We start from the raw sequence: 14,385 nt of genomic DNA, 5'->3' as shown, positions 1-14,385 counted from the left end.
CATTATCAATACATCATTGCTACATCACTAAAACATCAGAAAGGGGAGGGTTACACAAGATTAGCATAGACAGATACGTCTCAGGTACTGTACCCCCCACCCAAAAGTACAACAGAACTTCCTTTGCATGTGTGGATCCTGAGGCAACTCCGGTGGTGAGATTTGGCTTCCCTTGGCTAACAAAGAGCACAGCAATTGTCACCTCTGGGCATTTCCTGGGGTAGGAGGTGGCAGGGGGCACGCTTGGGAAGGTGGCAGGGAACAGAGTCCAGAGTCCTTTTCCCAAGGGCAAAATAGCATTGGAATGGAGGAAACTGGCAAAGGAGTTGATTTTACGTGCATGATTTTTTAAATCTAGGTATCTTCCCTGAGCTGTCAAGTGGAAAGGATACATTCAGAGATAATATTTGTAACATTTAACAACTTTAAAGATGTGTTCCCCCTCCCATAATTTCTGTAACAAATACCTTCCTGAGATTTTTTTTTTTTTTTTCCTTTTGGGGTGTGTGTCACAGTTCAGCTTCGTTCAGAAGAAAACGTTGCTAAAGGAGGGGAAATATAAAATGCACATTGAAAACAGCATAATCAACGAGAGAATAAAATATTATCATAATCCCAGAACACAGAATATATCCTGCTGTTCATCACCCACATCTGGGTCTTAAAGCAGTTTCAGGGCTCCTCATGCCTGAGAATTTAACTCCCTGTGTCCTCTTAGACGTCGCTCCCTTCCTTCTATAGCCCAAAATTATCACATTTAAGAAATGTAGCAAATGGTATATGCAGAAGATAAAGATAAACTCACAGTCTCATTCTTAAATGCCATGCAGCCTTTCACAAAAGTTGAGTGCTCAGCCTGGGAAATTTCTTTGCAGAAAAGGCACACCCAGAGATCAGAAAACATCTCCAGCCACGTTCTTGCTGCCACCTTGAAGAAGTTGATGGATTAACTTCTTTCCCCATCCTAGCTTGTTTATTACGGTTGTTGGAGTTGTTCACCTCTTCTTCGTCACCATCTGGTTTCCTAACAATGTTGGCATGGCTGCTGCTCACACACACACACAAAATTAATCTGATTTTTTTTCATTTTGCCATAGCTATTGGCCCTCCAGCACCGAACCTTCTGGCGGTTCCCTCCCTGCGAGAAGCAAAGCTACAGGGAGCTCCCTCCGCTGGCCACTCCGGGGAACTGCAAGGCTCTCCCGCCGCGCAGGGAGAAGAAGGGCAGAGCCGAGGAGGTGGAGCCGGCGGGACACCCAAGCACGCATGCGCAGAAGCGGCCAGGTCGAGCCCAAGGTGTCCGCCGGCAGGAGAACCCGGAAGTAAGGAGGAAGCACGTGGCTGGAGGGAGCAGATGTGGGGGGGGGGAAAGGGGGCTGCATGAGGGGGGAGGGGGAGGGGCTGCATTGTGTGGGGGGTGGGGGGGATTGGGGGTTGGGAGCCTGCAGGGGGAGGAGATCAGAGGGACCCTCCCCAGGTTTGAGTTGGGAAAAGGAGGGAATGGATCAGAGGCAAAGGAGGAGAGCAGGGATGCCAGCTTTGGTTGGTTGGGCGAAATACGGGACGGGTCAGGGAAAATAAAGGACAGGTTTTTTGGGGGGTGGGGGTGGAACTGTGCCGGGGGACAGGCTGAAATTTACTTCCCCTGGTGCAGAAATGACTTCAAAGCCATCCACTGCGAGGGTCAAATGGAAGCAAACTTTGCAACAGCAGCTGCAATGGAGGCAAATCCTCCCCCACCTGCTGAATTTCTGCCTGCCGAAAGGTTGGCAGGTGGAGAAACCCAGGCGGAAAGAGAAAGGCGGCGAAAGAGAGCGGCAAGTCCCGCTTCTCTTCCTCGCAGGGTTCGCATTAGCCCTCCTCCGGCTTGGCTCTGCCTCTCGCTCCTCAAAGCGTCCCAGGGAAGGGGTTAAATGGGGTGGGGGTGGGGCATTTTCACATTGCACCCCCCGTTCCTTCCTCCAGCAGGATCTGCTCCCTCTCCCAGTCCCCGAAAGACCTTCACAGGCTTCCCAGGGTGGGGAGGGGTCTGCCCTGGGTGGGTTTTGAGTTAGGACCCTGCTTGTAGAGGGGGAGGGTCGCCCCAGAAGGAAGCGAGGAGGGGGGCTTTAGGAAAGAGCATTTATACAAATTTATGGTGTTGGTCTGCCATAGTCAAAACAAAATTAAAAAATTCCTTCCAGTAGCACCTTAGAGACCAACTAAGTTTGTTCTTGGTATCTGAAGAAGTGTGCATGCACACGAAAGCTCATACCAAGAACAAACTTAGTTGGTCTCTAAGGTGCTACTGGAAGGATTTTATTTTTATTTTTTATTTTTTAAATAATATTCAGTTAATATTTACCATACAACAGTTAGTCTTAAACCACACCTAAATATAACATCATCCACTAAACTAAAAATATTATACATATAAATAAATAGCTACGAAAAAAAAGGAAAATAAAGAAATAATAAAAAAAGATTTTATTTTTTATACAAATTTAAATCCTCCTCACTGGATCAGGCTAATGGTCCACCTGGTCCAAGCAAGGATCTGAACAGGAACGATTCCTCCTGCAATTTCCAGGGATTCAGCAGCACTGCAGCCTCCAACTGCAGTGGGCAGAGAGTGGTCTCTGTGGAAAGGAAAGGGGGGTGGGTGGGTTGGGGGCTATGCCTTGGTGGCTCTTGAAGCTGCCCTGAGTGACTGCCCCGGCTGCAAACGTGGAGACATGAGGCCAAGAAATGGGGCTTTCTGAATCCACAGCAGGGGATGGACTTGAACTCGCCACCCACAGGCCAGCTTCAACTACTGCACTGCCTAGGAGCTATTTAAAAATCTCTCTGCTCTGTCTTGCCTTTCTCTCCTGCCCCCTTCCCCACCCAGAGTCCTTTGGGAGAAGAGTGCTCCTTCTCAGTGGTTTCACACTCCATATTCGCAGATGAGTGTCAGGATCCCTGTACCCCTATCTCCCTTAAGAGAAGGCTCCATTCTCGTTAATTATTGCCATTAATTGTATTTATGGCCCACCCTTTTCATCCAGGGAACTCAACTAGGCATGCAATTGTTTTCCCCATTTTTATCCTCAAAACAATCTTGTGAGGTGAGAGGCAGCGGCTCCCCCAGGGAGCTTCACGGCTAAGTGGGGATTCCATAAAAGCTCCTGTCAGTTCCAGTCTAACATCGCTCCATTGCTCAGACACTCTCCTTGCCTTTTTTTGGAACTACTTAGCCTGAGGAAGAATCTGGTGTTTCACAAAAGCTTGCACGCTGCGCCGGTGAGAGCTCCTGCTGGGCTGCGAAGTTTGCTGGGGGACCGGGGACCAGTTGCCGTCGCTCAGTTCAACCTGCAATATAGGCTGGTTGAGGAGAAAACGTGGGTGTGTGGGTGTGTGGGGGGGGAACCCCTGTGCCCCACAAATGCAAGGGCATAAATTGAATTAAGTGCGCAAGGTTTTCTCCTTCCAGATTTGTCCGGGATGCTTCGGCCCTTTGTCAGACTGAGCCTTTGGCATGTGGTGCCAGGCCAGGCCTCCTGCAGGAGCAGCTGCCTTTTGGGGAGAAGATGCCCGTTTCTCTGCAAACAAGACAGGTGCCGCTTCCACAGCCGGCTTGCATCTTTGGTTGGTGGCACAGGCCGGAAAGCTTCTCTGCTGAATGCCTTGGAAAAGGGTGCATCCGACTCCGCAGCCCAGGACACCTGTCTGGGAGCGAGAGGGTCTTCGCACCCCGGCAGGACACAGTGGCACGCGGCCGGCTGGAGGTCTTTCTCCCAGGGGACCCCGCAGAGCCCCTCGTCCAGCCCCCGCCTCCCGTTCAAGACCCGACTGCTCATCACGGTCCTCTTGGGTGGCGGCATCCTGGCCGGCTGGCTGTACCTGCGGGAAGAGAAGCGCCGGCAGGAGAAACTGAGGCGCATTGAGGAGCTGCGGAAGCTGGCTCTTGGGCAGGGGGATTTCCGGCTGCTGGACCACACAGGGCGGCCCCGCTCTAAGGCCGACCTGCGGGGCAGCTGGGTCCTGCTCTACTTTGGCTTCACCCACTGCCCGGACATCTGCCCCGAGGAGCTGGAGAAGATGAGCCGGGTGGTGGAGCTGCTGGACGGCGAATCCCACCTGCCCAGAGTCCAGCCCGTCTTCATCACGGTCGACCCCGAGAGGGACGACGTGCCGGCGGTGGCCAAGTACGTCCGGGATTTCCACCCGCGCCTCCTGGGGTTGACGGGCACCCCCGAGCAGGTGCGGGAAGTGGGCCGGGCGTTCCGGGTCTACGCCAGCGCCGGCCCCCGAGACGAGGACGGCGACTACATTGTGGACCACACCGTTATCATCTACCTGCTCAGCCCAGACGGGCTCTTCCTGGACTATTACAACCGGAACAAGACGGAGGCACAGATTGCCAAGAGCGTGCAGGGACACATGGACACCTACAAGAGCCTCTTTGGCTGAGATGGTGGCCTGGCAGGTGACTCTCTCAACGCCGCTCTTTGGGAGGGAGGGAGGGGGCTGTTTCCACTTACAACCTTGTGGCGGTGAGTTCCGGAGGCTATGTCAAGGGAGAAATTATATTGCTACGCACTGATACTGCGTGCTTGTTCATTTACTGGGTTACCTGGGGGAGAAGAGAGGTTTGCTTTGCTTCCTACAAAATATTTCGGGGTGTTTTTTAACAAACACAAACAGAATCATAGAGTTGGAAGAGACCCCAAGGGCCATCCAGTCCAACCCCCTGCCAAGCAGGAAACACCATCAAAGCATTCCTGACAGATGGCTGTCAAGCCTCTGCTTAAAGACCTCCAAAGAAGGAGACTCCACCACACTCCTGGGCAGCAAATCCCACTGTTGAACAGCTCTTACTGTCAGGAAGTTCTTCCTAATGTTTAGGTGGAATCTTCTTTCTTGTAGTTTGAATCCATTGCTCCGTGTCCGCTTCTCTGGAGCAGCAGGAAACAACCTTTCTCCCTCCTCTATAGGACATCCTTTTATATATTTGAACATGGCTCTCATATCACCCCTTAACCTTCTCTTCTCCAGGCTAAACATACCCAGCTCCCTAAGCCGTTCCTCCTAAGGCATCGTTTCCAGGCTTTTGACCATTTTGGTTGCCCTCCTCTGGACACATTCCAGCTTGTCAGTATCTTTCTTGAACTGTGGTGCCCAGAACTGGACACAGTATTCCAGGTGAGGTCTGACCAGAGCGGAATACAGTGGTACTATTACTTCCCTTGATCTAGATGCTATACTCCTATTGATGCAGCCCAGAATTGCATTGGCTTTTTTAGCTGCTGCTGCATCACACTGTTGACTCATGTCAAGTTTATGGTCTACCAAGACTCCTAGATCCTTGTACTGCTCTCAAGCCAGGTGTTTGTCTGCTGTGGTTTCCGAGAGCTGCAGCACAGGCTTTCCAGATTGCTTTCCAAAGAGCTACTGTTTGTGGCAGCATGCATTGTGGAAGCCTCTCCACAGAGGTTTGCTGGGTACATGCAAACATCATTTCATTTGTATGCTGTCTTTCCACAGTTCAAACCACGCTGAAGGCGGCTTACAACATGGAAACCCCCCCCCCCCAATAACTACAACAAAAGTAGTCATAAACAGTAAGCAAAATATATATATAATCAAACTGAACAGTTTCCACATAAGTCATAACAGGTACAAAAAAACCGACAGCAGCTCCCCAGGCCAAGAGTCTATTCAGCAGCTTCAGCTTTTGCAGCTGGAGTCAGTCCAGGCTCTGCCCTCCCAGGCGAGGTGGGGAAAGGCCTTCCAGGACTCTCAGCCAAGGTGGGTCCCTTACTGCCTGTCACCCTTGCGATTTAGTAGCTTTGGGGTCCTTACTGTATTTCCTTTTTTTAATTATTTCTGTAGGCTTCCCTGACAGTGTAACAATAGATTTCCCGGTACACCTGGTATCTTGCGGGAAGCTTGTGAAATTCTGTAGCCTCGAGTTTACGGCTGAAATGGTTGTAACTCCGGGACTGTTGCCCGCTCTTTCCATTTCCAAGAGCAGGACTTATGTGTCTGGCAAAGGTGGAGGCAATCCTGGAGCATGAACCCTCTATCTTGCTTTCCTAGATCAGGAGTGATCAAATGCTGCTGCTGCTGTTACTTCTGCGGCCAGAAGAAAGATACAGCAGACAACCTCCTCTGCGGACAAATACTTTGGCTGCACAGAAGCCTTTAATCTCATGTGCAGTAAAGCTTAACCACTGCAGAGCTGCCCTTCCTCAAACTGCGCTGCAAGGAATAAAACTCAACGAGTGCAGCTCTTGTTCCAGCCGTCCTCCAGGTTCCAAACAGCCTCTCTGCCGCCAGCAGAGGAAGGTTAGGCCTAAGGGCCGCAGGGACCACACAGAGCGGGACCCCTCGGCTTGCGCATCTTGACACACACACACACACACCCGGCCCCATGCTCCCAACGGAAACGGAATCCCGGAAGAGACAGATCCCGAGTTTTGTCCTTGCGGTCGGTGCCCGGCGCTCAGAAAGGAAATGCAGGAATGACTCCAGTGCCCAAGTTTATTGTGGCAAAGAGAGAAGGGTCAAAGCAAAAGCTGTACAAAGATACATATACATATATACACACACGCGCGCACGTGGGCAGGAGGAGAGGCATCACTGCTGGCCGAGCGAGGGAGCTGTGTAGGTGCGGAAACGCTCGTGTGCCTTCTCCTGGGTCAGCAGGCGCAGAGCCATAGTATCCATGCTCTCCTCCAGGCCAGGCTCCTGGGAGATTTCCACCGTGTAGTCGTTGGCCTAGAGGAAGACGTGGAATCACAGAATTGTAGAGCAGGAAGGGACCCCCGAGGGTCTCAGTACGTTTCCGAGCACAATTCAAAGTGTTGGTGCTGACCTTGAAAGCCCTAAACGGCCTCGGTCCTGTATACCTGAAGGAGCGTCTCCACCCCCATCGCTCAGCCCGGACACTGAGGTCCAGCTCCGAGGGCCTTCTGGCGGTTCCCTCCCTGCGAGAAGCGAGGTTACACAGAACCAGGCAGAGGGCCTTCTGGGTGGTGGCACCCGCCCTGGGGAATGCCCTCCCATCAGATGTCAAGGAAACAAACAACTACTGTATCTGACTCTTAGAAGACATCTGAAGGCAGCCCTGTTTAGGGAGATTTTTAATGTCTGAAGTTTTATTCTGTTTTTAATGTTATGTTGGGAGCCGCCCAGAGTGACTGGGGAGACCCGGTCAGATGGGTGGGATATAAGTAATAAATAATAATAATTATTAGAATTATTATTACTAGTATTACCATCATCCAAGTCCAACCCCCTGCCATGCAGGAATCCATTTGCCCAACGTGGGGCTCAAACCCGCGGCGCTGAGATTTAAGAGTCCCATGCTCTACCAGCTGAGCTAACCCACAGGCTACATGTGGAACACGGGAAGCTGCCTTAACACCAAGCGAGTCCCTGGGGTCAGTCTGACTCAGTATTGGCCACACTGGCTGGCAGCAACACTCGGGGATCCAGATGTCTCTCTCCCTGCCCTACCTGGAGATGTCACCGGGGAATGAATCACAGAATCTTAGAGCTGGAAGGGACCCCTAAGGGTCATCCATCCCAGCCCCCACCATTGCAGGAATCCCAGCGAAGGCATCCCTGGCAGATGGTCATGCAACCTCTGCTTAAGTACCTCCCATGAGCCTGGGACCCTTGGCCTGCAAGGCAGATGCTCTAGCCACCGAGCTGCAGCCCTTTCCCCCAAGGCTGGAAGAGAATCCGGCTACGATAGGAGAAGGGGAAAGGGGCAGGGAACCTGTAACCCCCACCCACAAAGGGCCCCCCCCCACCCTCCAGCCTTTGGCATGCCGTACTTACCAGCTGCAAGGAGGCCAGCAAACAGCGGCACACTTCGAAAGGCGGCTGCCCCGCCACCAGGCTGGCGAAGGAGTGCCACTCGCCCACGGTGCCCAGTTTGGAGACCAGCATGTCCCCATAGCTGTGGATGTCCAAGGCTTCGTGCGATTCCTACATAGAGAGCAAGGTTAGGGGGGCTGCATCTCCAGGGCACCCCACCCTATCTCAGGGTGGGTGGGGGCCTATTTCCGCTCAAGGGCCACGCTTCTGTCACATGCAAGGTGGATAAAAATCAGTTGCTTTTAAAAAAATAATAATAATCTGATTTTAAAAAAAAAATTTAAATCAGATTTTAAAAATAAAATGCTTTCGGAGGAAAAAAATCTTTCCAAAGAGAGTTTCCTATTTAAGTTACATTATAGTCCAAAGGCTATTCATCAGGAAATAAGATTTGTTTCAAGTTCTTCATGTGTGCTAAAACTCAGTCGTAAGTTTTTTAAAAATAAAGAAATTAAAAACTTTTTAAAAAAAGTTAACAAACATGGATACATATGCTATGTTATTAGTTTAGTTAAATAAATTGTTTAAATAGTTATTGAGGAAATGGTTAGTTTTCTCCTTCCGATAAAGTTGTCCAAATATAAACGGTTAACTTACTAAACCTCACAGTGATTCCATAATTACCAGTCCATGTATTTCTAATAGTAGATCCAAATCAGTAATTTTTGATATAACTGTAAAAGCTACTCTGAAAATTTATTATTCCAGAAACGAAACTTTCATCTGGTTGTAAATATTAAGGTGATACCAGCAAGAATGAGTCTTTTGGTAAAAAAGAGAGAGATTTAAATCAAGTCTTACTGGCTAGTGATTTAAATCAATTTAAATCAAATCCACCCTGATCACATGCAACCATCTCAGGGGAAAAGGAGGCAACAAGGAAGTTGTCCTTTTTGAAGTTGGCTACAGTTATTTATTTAGATTTTAAAATATCTGTATGCCGCTGTGTCATTAAAGAAATGCATCTGAGTTTTTCACAGAATCGCAGAGCTGGAAGGGACCCCAAGGGTCATCCAGCCCAACCCCCTGCAATGCAGGAATCTCGGATAAAACATCCCTGACAGATGGCCATTCAAGCTTTGCTTGAAAACCTGCGAGGAAGGAGAGGCCATCACCTCCCGAGGGAATCCATTCAACAGCAACGCATCTATAAAAAAAACACCCGTATTTTGAAAAAATAAAATAAAATTAGAAACCGGCTGTTGTGGGAAAATGTCCCCTTAATTGCCTGCGCAGGCATGGCGAGACGGAAAAGTTTTCTCATCAGCCGTCTGAAAGTTGGCACGTCTGGTCAATCTCCAGTGGCAGAGAGTTCCACAGAGCCCATGACACTAAAGGCTTCCTGTCGTTTACCAACGAGCCTCGCCAAGTTGGGGTGCAGCCCAACGAGACCCCTGCAGATGATTCCAGCCGTACAGCAGCTAAAGGTTTCTACAGAAACTCCCCATTCCCCCCCCAAAAAAAATATCCAGGCAAGGTAAACTTGTCCTGAACACCTTAAAGGTAAAGGGACCCCTGACCATTAGGTCCAGTCGTGGACAACTCTGGGGTTGCGGCGCTCATCTCGCGTTACTGGCCAAGGGAGCCGGCCTACAGCTTCCGGGTCATGTGGCCAGCAGGACTAAGCCGCTTCTGGCGAACCAGAGCAACGCACGGAAACGCCGTTTACTTTCCTGCCAGAGTGGTACCTATTTATCTACTTGCACCTTGACATGCTTTCGAACTGCTAGGTGGGCAGGAGCAGGGACCGAACAACGGGAGCTCACCCCGTCACTGCGGGGATTCAAACCGCCAACCTTCTGATCGGCAAGCCCTAGGCTCTGTGGTTTAACCCACAGCGCCACCTTACAGCTACACAAAAGCACTTAGAATCATAGAATCCTAGAGTTGGAAGAGACCCCAAGGGCCATCCAGTCCAACCCCCTGCCAAGCAGGAAACACCATCAAAGCATTCCTGACAGATGGCTGTCAAGCCTCCGCTTAAAGACCTCCAAAGAAGGAGACTCCACCACACTCCTTGGCAGCAAATCCCATTGTCAAACAGCTCTTACTTGAGGGTGTTGTTGCTGGGAGATGGCAAGAGGTGTGGGGCCTGGGAAACAGGCGGAGTCCGGCAGGCCTGGAGGGACACAGTTGCTCCCCCCCCCCCGCTGAGCCTTACCTGCTCCTCCAGCTTCGGAACCACCATCTCCTCCCAGTCCCGAATGCGCCGGGACAGGACGGTCTCTCGGGCGTATTTCTGGGAGTGCAACATGAACACTTCCTGGGGAGAGAAAAAGAGGCGTGTGTGTGTGTGTAACGTCTTGCGCGCAAGGTGGGGCTCCGATCTTGCTCCGGAGGAGCGCTTTGGTCGCAAAGGCCAACTGCTCAGAGCTGGGAGGGCTAGTGCAAGGCAGGCAATTTTTTATCCAACCGCTCTGGTTGTGTTTTTTTTAAAAATCCTAAACTGCTACTGCATAATAAGCCAGCAGAACACAACATGCTTAGTAAGCCCTCTCTTCTTCCTGGAGAGGCAAAGTAAATGGGAGGCAGAAAGCAGGGCAGTATCACCCTCTCCCCCTGCCCCCCCAAAAAAGAGGCTGTTTCCAGATACTTTGTCCTGTCCTCAGGGGTAGACTGCGCCTGAACATGGAGGGCTCATTAAACTATCGTGGCCAATTGCCACGGCTAGGCCCTCTCACCCAAGACTCTATCTTGGGCAATATTATATCGTTCAACCTTACGCTGCTTTTCAACCTTCCGTAACGTTCCAAGTAAGTATTTATTCAAATTCTTTATCTTTGCTTTATTGTATTAGTAAGTAAGTTTTGAATTTAAAAAACAACAACCAGGGGAAGCAACAAGACACGCTAGTGTGGCACAGCTGGAGTCTAGGACCAGGGCTCGAGTCAGCTGTGAAGTTCACTGGGTGACTTGGGCCAGCCATCATCTCTCCCAGCCTGGCCTCCCTCACAGGATTGTTGTACGGATAAAATGGAGACCACGAAGAAGCTCCTTTGAGCTCCTTGGAGGAAAAGGCGGGATATAAATTCGGTAGCAAGTGGTAGGAGACACAGCAAGGCCGAGCGGCCCCAGGGCATGGCTCTGAAAGCAGGCAAGACTACCGCCTCACTAAGTAAGAGAAGCAGGTGTGAGTCTGGCCAGTGTTTCGTTGGGCGGCTGCCTGGGACCCACCTAAATGCCACGCAAGAAACACACACATTATACGCACCACATTTCTTTGCACGTATTCCTCGTAGTTGAGGGCGGAGGGGACGTCACCGAGATCTGTAAGCAAATGTAGAAATTAAAGCGGTTCTCCTACAAGTCTCAGATTAGCCGTGGGCAACTGCCCTGCCTGCATCCCACACCAAAAGCACCTGGGAAACGGCTGCAGGGGCCAGAGGCGGGAATCCCTTGCAGACGACCACTGTGCCTGCAGACAGGCATCATCATCATAATTGTTATTATTACAGTGGTACCTCTGGTTGCGAACAGGATCCGTTCCGGAGCCCCGTTCGCAACATGAGCAGAACGCAACATGAAGCGCCGCATCTGCACATGTGCGCTGCGCGATTCGGGGCTTCTGCACACGCGCAAAGTGCGATTCGGCACATCTGCGCATGCGCGAACTGCCAAACCCGGAAGTAACCCCTTCAGGGTTTGGCGTGTTCGTATCCCGTGATGAACGCAACCCACAGCTATCGTAACTAGAGTTATGACTGTATTCATACCCTGCCCATCTGACACAGACATGGATTATGGATTCTCTGTATACAGAATGTAAATAAACGTAGTTTAGATCTACGGGTGTTTCCTTCTTCTTGCTGCATGATGCTAGAAGACTTGTGTGCTCTTCTCATAAGAGAAGGGTTGCAGAAGGGACAGGCCAGCCAGAGAGGGCCTCCTGGGAGGCGCTCAGGGGTCTTGGAGTTTGCAGTCTCCGAGCGAGCGCCACTCCCAACACTAACCATGCTGCCTGCCAACTGTTACCTATCAGGCCAACTGGTGCTTCCTCCGGGGCTTCTACCTGGGGGGCGTCTTCGTGGTCCAGAAAGTCATCTGTGTAAAGAGAAAGATGGCGGTCGAGGCAAGTGTGACGCGGGGAGCATTTGGGAAAAGGCTTGAGCACAACGGCTGTGGGCAAACGGGCACCGAGATTGCCAAGGCGGCATGTTGGATGAATTGGCATCCAGAAATGTGGCTCCTTTGCCCCGCTGGTTCCTTTAAACTGGGGGACGGGAAACCAGTGTGGAAGGAGCATTGTGTGGCCCCTGCTGCAACAGCCCATCCTGGGCTGAAAAGGGAGGCCCTGGTTTTTTTTTGGGGGGGAGGCCCGAGAGATTCCCAGCGCTCAGCCCAGAAACTGTGGACAGACCTGCCCCTCCGACATCCATATCGCCCAAGGCGTCATTGTCGTCGTCCTCCTCTTCCTCCTCCAGGGCTTCGGGCTCCTCTAACCGATTGGCCAGCCGCGGATCTTGCTTCAGGGGGAAAGGGATAAACAAAAACCAGGTCCATTTTTGCCATCCCGTTCTCACTCAGGGTCAGTCACTTTTCATTAGGTTTTGAGCAAAGCCTGCCTTCCCAGGTGGGAGCAGCCTTATTCTAGTCATTCATTTGTTTGCGGTTATTTGGCACACACGGTTGCCCCCCCCCCCCATTTAATCCCCAACATCAACCTTGTGAGCTAAGTTAGGTTGATAGAGGCAGTGATTGGTCCCAAATCACCCAGTGGGTTTCATGGCTGAGTTGAGGATTTGAACACGGGTCTCCTGGGTCCTAGTCCGACACACTAACCGTTTCCACCACCACTGGAAATGAACTCATTGCTCCCAAATATTAGACAAGGGACAGTAGCTCTTCTTCCCAGCCTGGGTCTTAAGAGGGCTCTGGCAAGCCTCACAAGCACCCCCAGAACCCGGGGCGAGGGGGGGGGCACTGGGCACAGATTCCTCTTGCCAGGGCACAGCACCAGGACTCCTCTTGCAAGAAGAGCACCAAGTTTCTTGCATCAAATTTATGCACTACAGCAGCGCTGGTGTAGTGGTTAGTGTCAGGCTGGGACCTGGGTTCAACCCCCCCCCCCGGCTGTGAAGCTCACTGAGTGTGACCCCGGGGGCCTGTCCCTGCCTTCTCTCAGCCTAACCTACCTCACAGGGTTGTTGTGGGGATTGAATATTGTATTATTTATGATTTTAGTTGCTCTGAGCCCGGTTCCGGCCGGGGTACAAATAAGTTATTATTAAATGAGGAGGGCAAGAACAATGCATGTCCCACCTTGAGGGAAAACACACTAAATAAACTTGATTGTGCAGAGATGCTAACAAACTGGACCACTTCTACCAGACAACGCTCCCAGATGCCATCCTTTTCTCCCTGCAAGTCGTGTGGCTATAAGATTGCGTTTCATTAGATTGCAAACTGCCTTGTCTGCACTGGCAGGAAATCAGGGGCGGCGAAGTTAAGCAAAAGCGAATGAACAAACAAACAAACAAACAAACAAACAAGCTGCCCGCCCAGTCTCTCTCCTCACCATCCTCATCCTCTGCAGCTTCTTCTGGGCAGCCAAGCGCTCCTTTGCATGCTTCAAGTAGAGGACTTCGAGATCTGTCCAGAAATGACAGGATCAGGAACAGGGTCTTCTACAAAGCCCAGCTCCAGCTTCTCCCCCCCCCCTCCCCTCGGTCCTGCTCCCAGGCTCTGGGAAGCAGCTTTGCTAAGGAGCAGCAAAAAGCCACTCTCCAGCCCTCCTTCTGTGGGTCTCCCCCTGCCCCGGATTCTTACGTACAAATGCTTAAGCCAAGAAAGAACTTAGCATATGAAGTGTAAGTATTGATCCTTGCACTTATCTTTTCAGAAACTGTTTAGAAATCTTAATTATCTACATAATGAATGTCTAAATATTAATTAGATTTGGTTTACGTCACCAGTGAATGTATATAAATATACCTAAACCTAGAGGGAGAATACTCCAAAGAAGAAAATTAAATGTTGTAGCTTAAGCCAAGAAGAGTTGTAACATATGAATTGTTAAGTATCACCTTTTGTATGTCTGTCCAGATATTACTTAGAAATCTTGATACCTTACGTAATGGATGTTCAAATACTAATAAGGTTTGGCTTATACCACCAGTGAATGGATGTAAATACATTAATACTTTGAGAGGGAATTTACTGAAGAAGCCCGAAAACTCTTCATGGGCAAAACAGGTGACAGACGCCGGCACCCTGTCTAACATTTGGGCGTAACATCTTCGACACTTCATCTGATTGGACTTACCTTCGTTGATACCCACAGCCGCCTAGCAAAAGCAACTTTAAACACCGAAATTTCCCTTTTGTACACATGTGAATGAGTTTTCTGTTTGTGGCTTCTGTATTAGACTTTGCACATTGTTCTCTCAATTCTTGGATTACTTTGTTGTTGTTGTTCAGTCGTTCAGTCGTTTCCGACTCTTCGTGACCCCATGGACCAGAGCACGCCAGGCACGCCTATCCTTCACTGCCTCCCGCAGTTTGGCCAAACTCATGCCAGTCACTTCGAGAACACTGTCC

At 50.5% G+C, this 14,385-nt stretch overlaps 2 protein-coding genes across 2 annotated transcripts in view; one reads left to right on the top strand and one right to left on the bottom strand.

Annotated features, from left to right (window-relative positions):
* Nucleotides 1-1,235: 1,235 nt before the first annotated feature.
* On the top strand, nt 1,236-4,459 carry LOC117054401 (protein SCO2 homolog, mitochondrial). Its single transcript, XM_033163193.1, has 2 exons — nt 1,236-1,322; nt 3,452-4,459. Exon 2 carries the CDS (start codon nt 3,463-3,465, stop codon nt 4,429-4,431), a length of 969 nt encoding a protein of 322 aa, XP_033019084.1. The 5' UTR covers nt 1,236-1,322; nt 3,452-3,462; the 3' UTR covers nt 4,432-4,459.
* A 2,112-nt stretch (nt 4,460-6,571) lies between these two features.
* Nucleotides 6,572-14,385, bottom strand: part of NCAPH2 (non-SMC condensin II complex subunit H2) — a 29,122-nt gene continuing 21,308 nt past the window's right edge. The window contains exons 14-20 of the mRNA XM_033163088.1: nt 13,364-13,437; nt 12,206-12,311; nt 11,821-11,889; nt 11,060-11,115; nt 10,010-10,111; nt 7,810-7,959; nt 6,572-6,741 (exon numbers count right to left, since the gene is read on the bottom strand). Coding sequence (XP_033018979.1) covers nt 6,601-6,741; nt 7,810-7,959; nt 10,010-10,111; nt 11,060-11,115; nt 11,821-11,889; nt 12,206-12,311; nt 13,364-13,437 — 698 coding nt within the window. The 3' untranslated portion in view covers nt 6,572-6,600. The remainder of the gene's footprint in view (nt 6,742-7,809; nt 7,960-10,009; nt 10,112-11,059; nt 11,116-11,820; nt 11,890-12,205; nt 12,312-13,363; nt 13,438-14,385) is intronic.

Source organism: Lacerta agilis, chromosome 10 (assembly GCF_009819535.1).
Source record: "Lacerta agilis isolate rLacAgi1 chromosome 10, rLacAgi1.pri, whole genome shotgun sequence".
Lineage (NCBI taxonomy): Eukaryota > Metazoa > Chordata > Lepidosauria > Squamata > Lacertidae > Lacerta > Lacerta agilis.
Note: the sequence above shows the minus strand (reverse complement) of the source record. Positions and strands in the feature narration are given on the sequence as shown.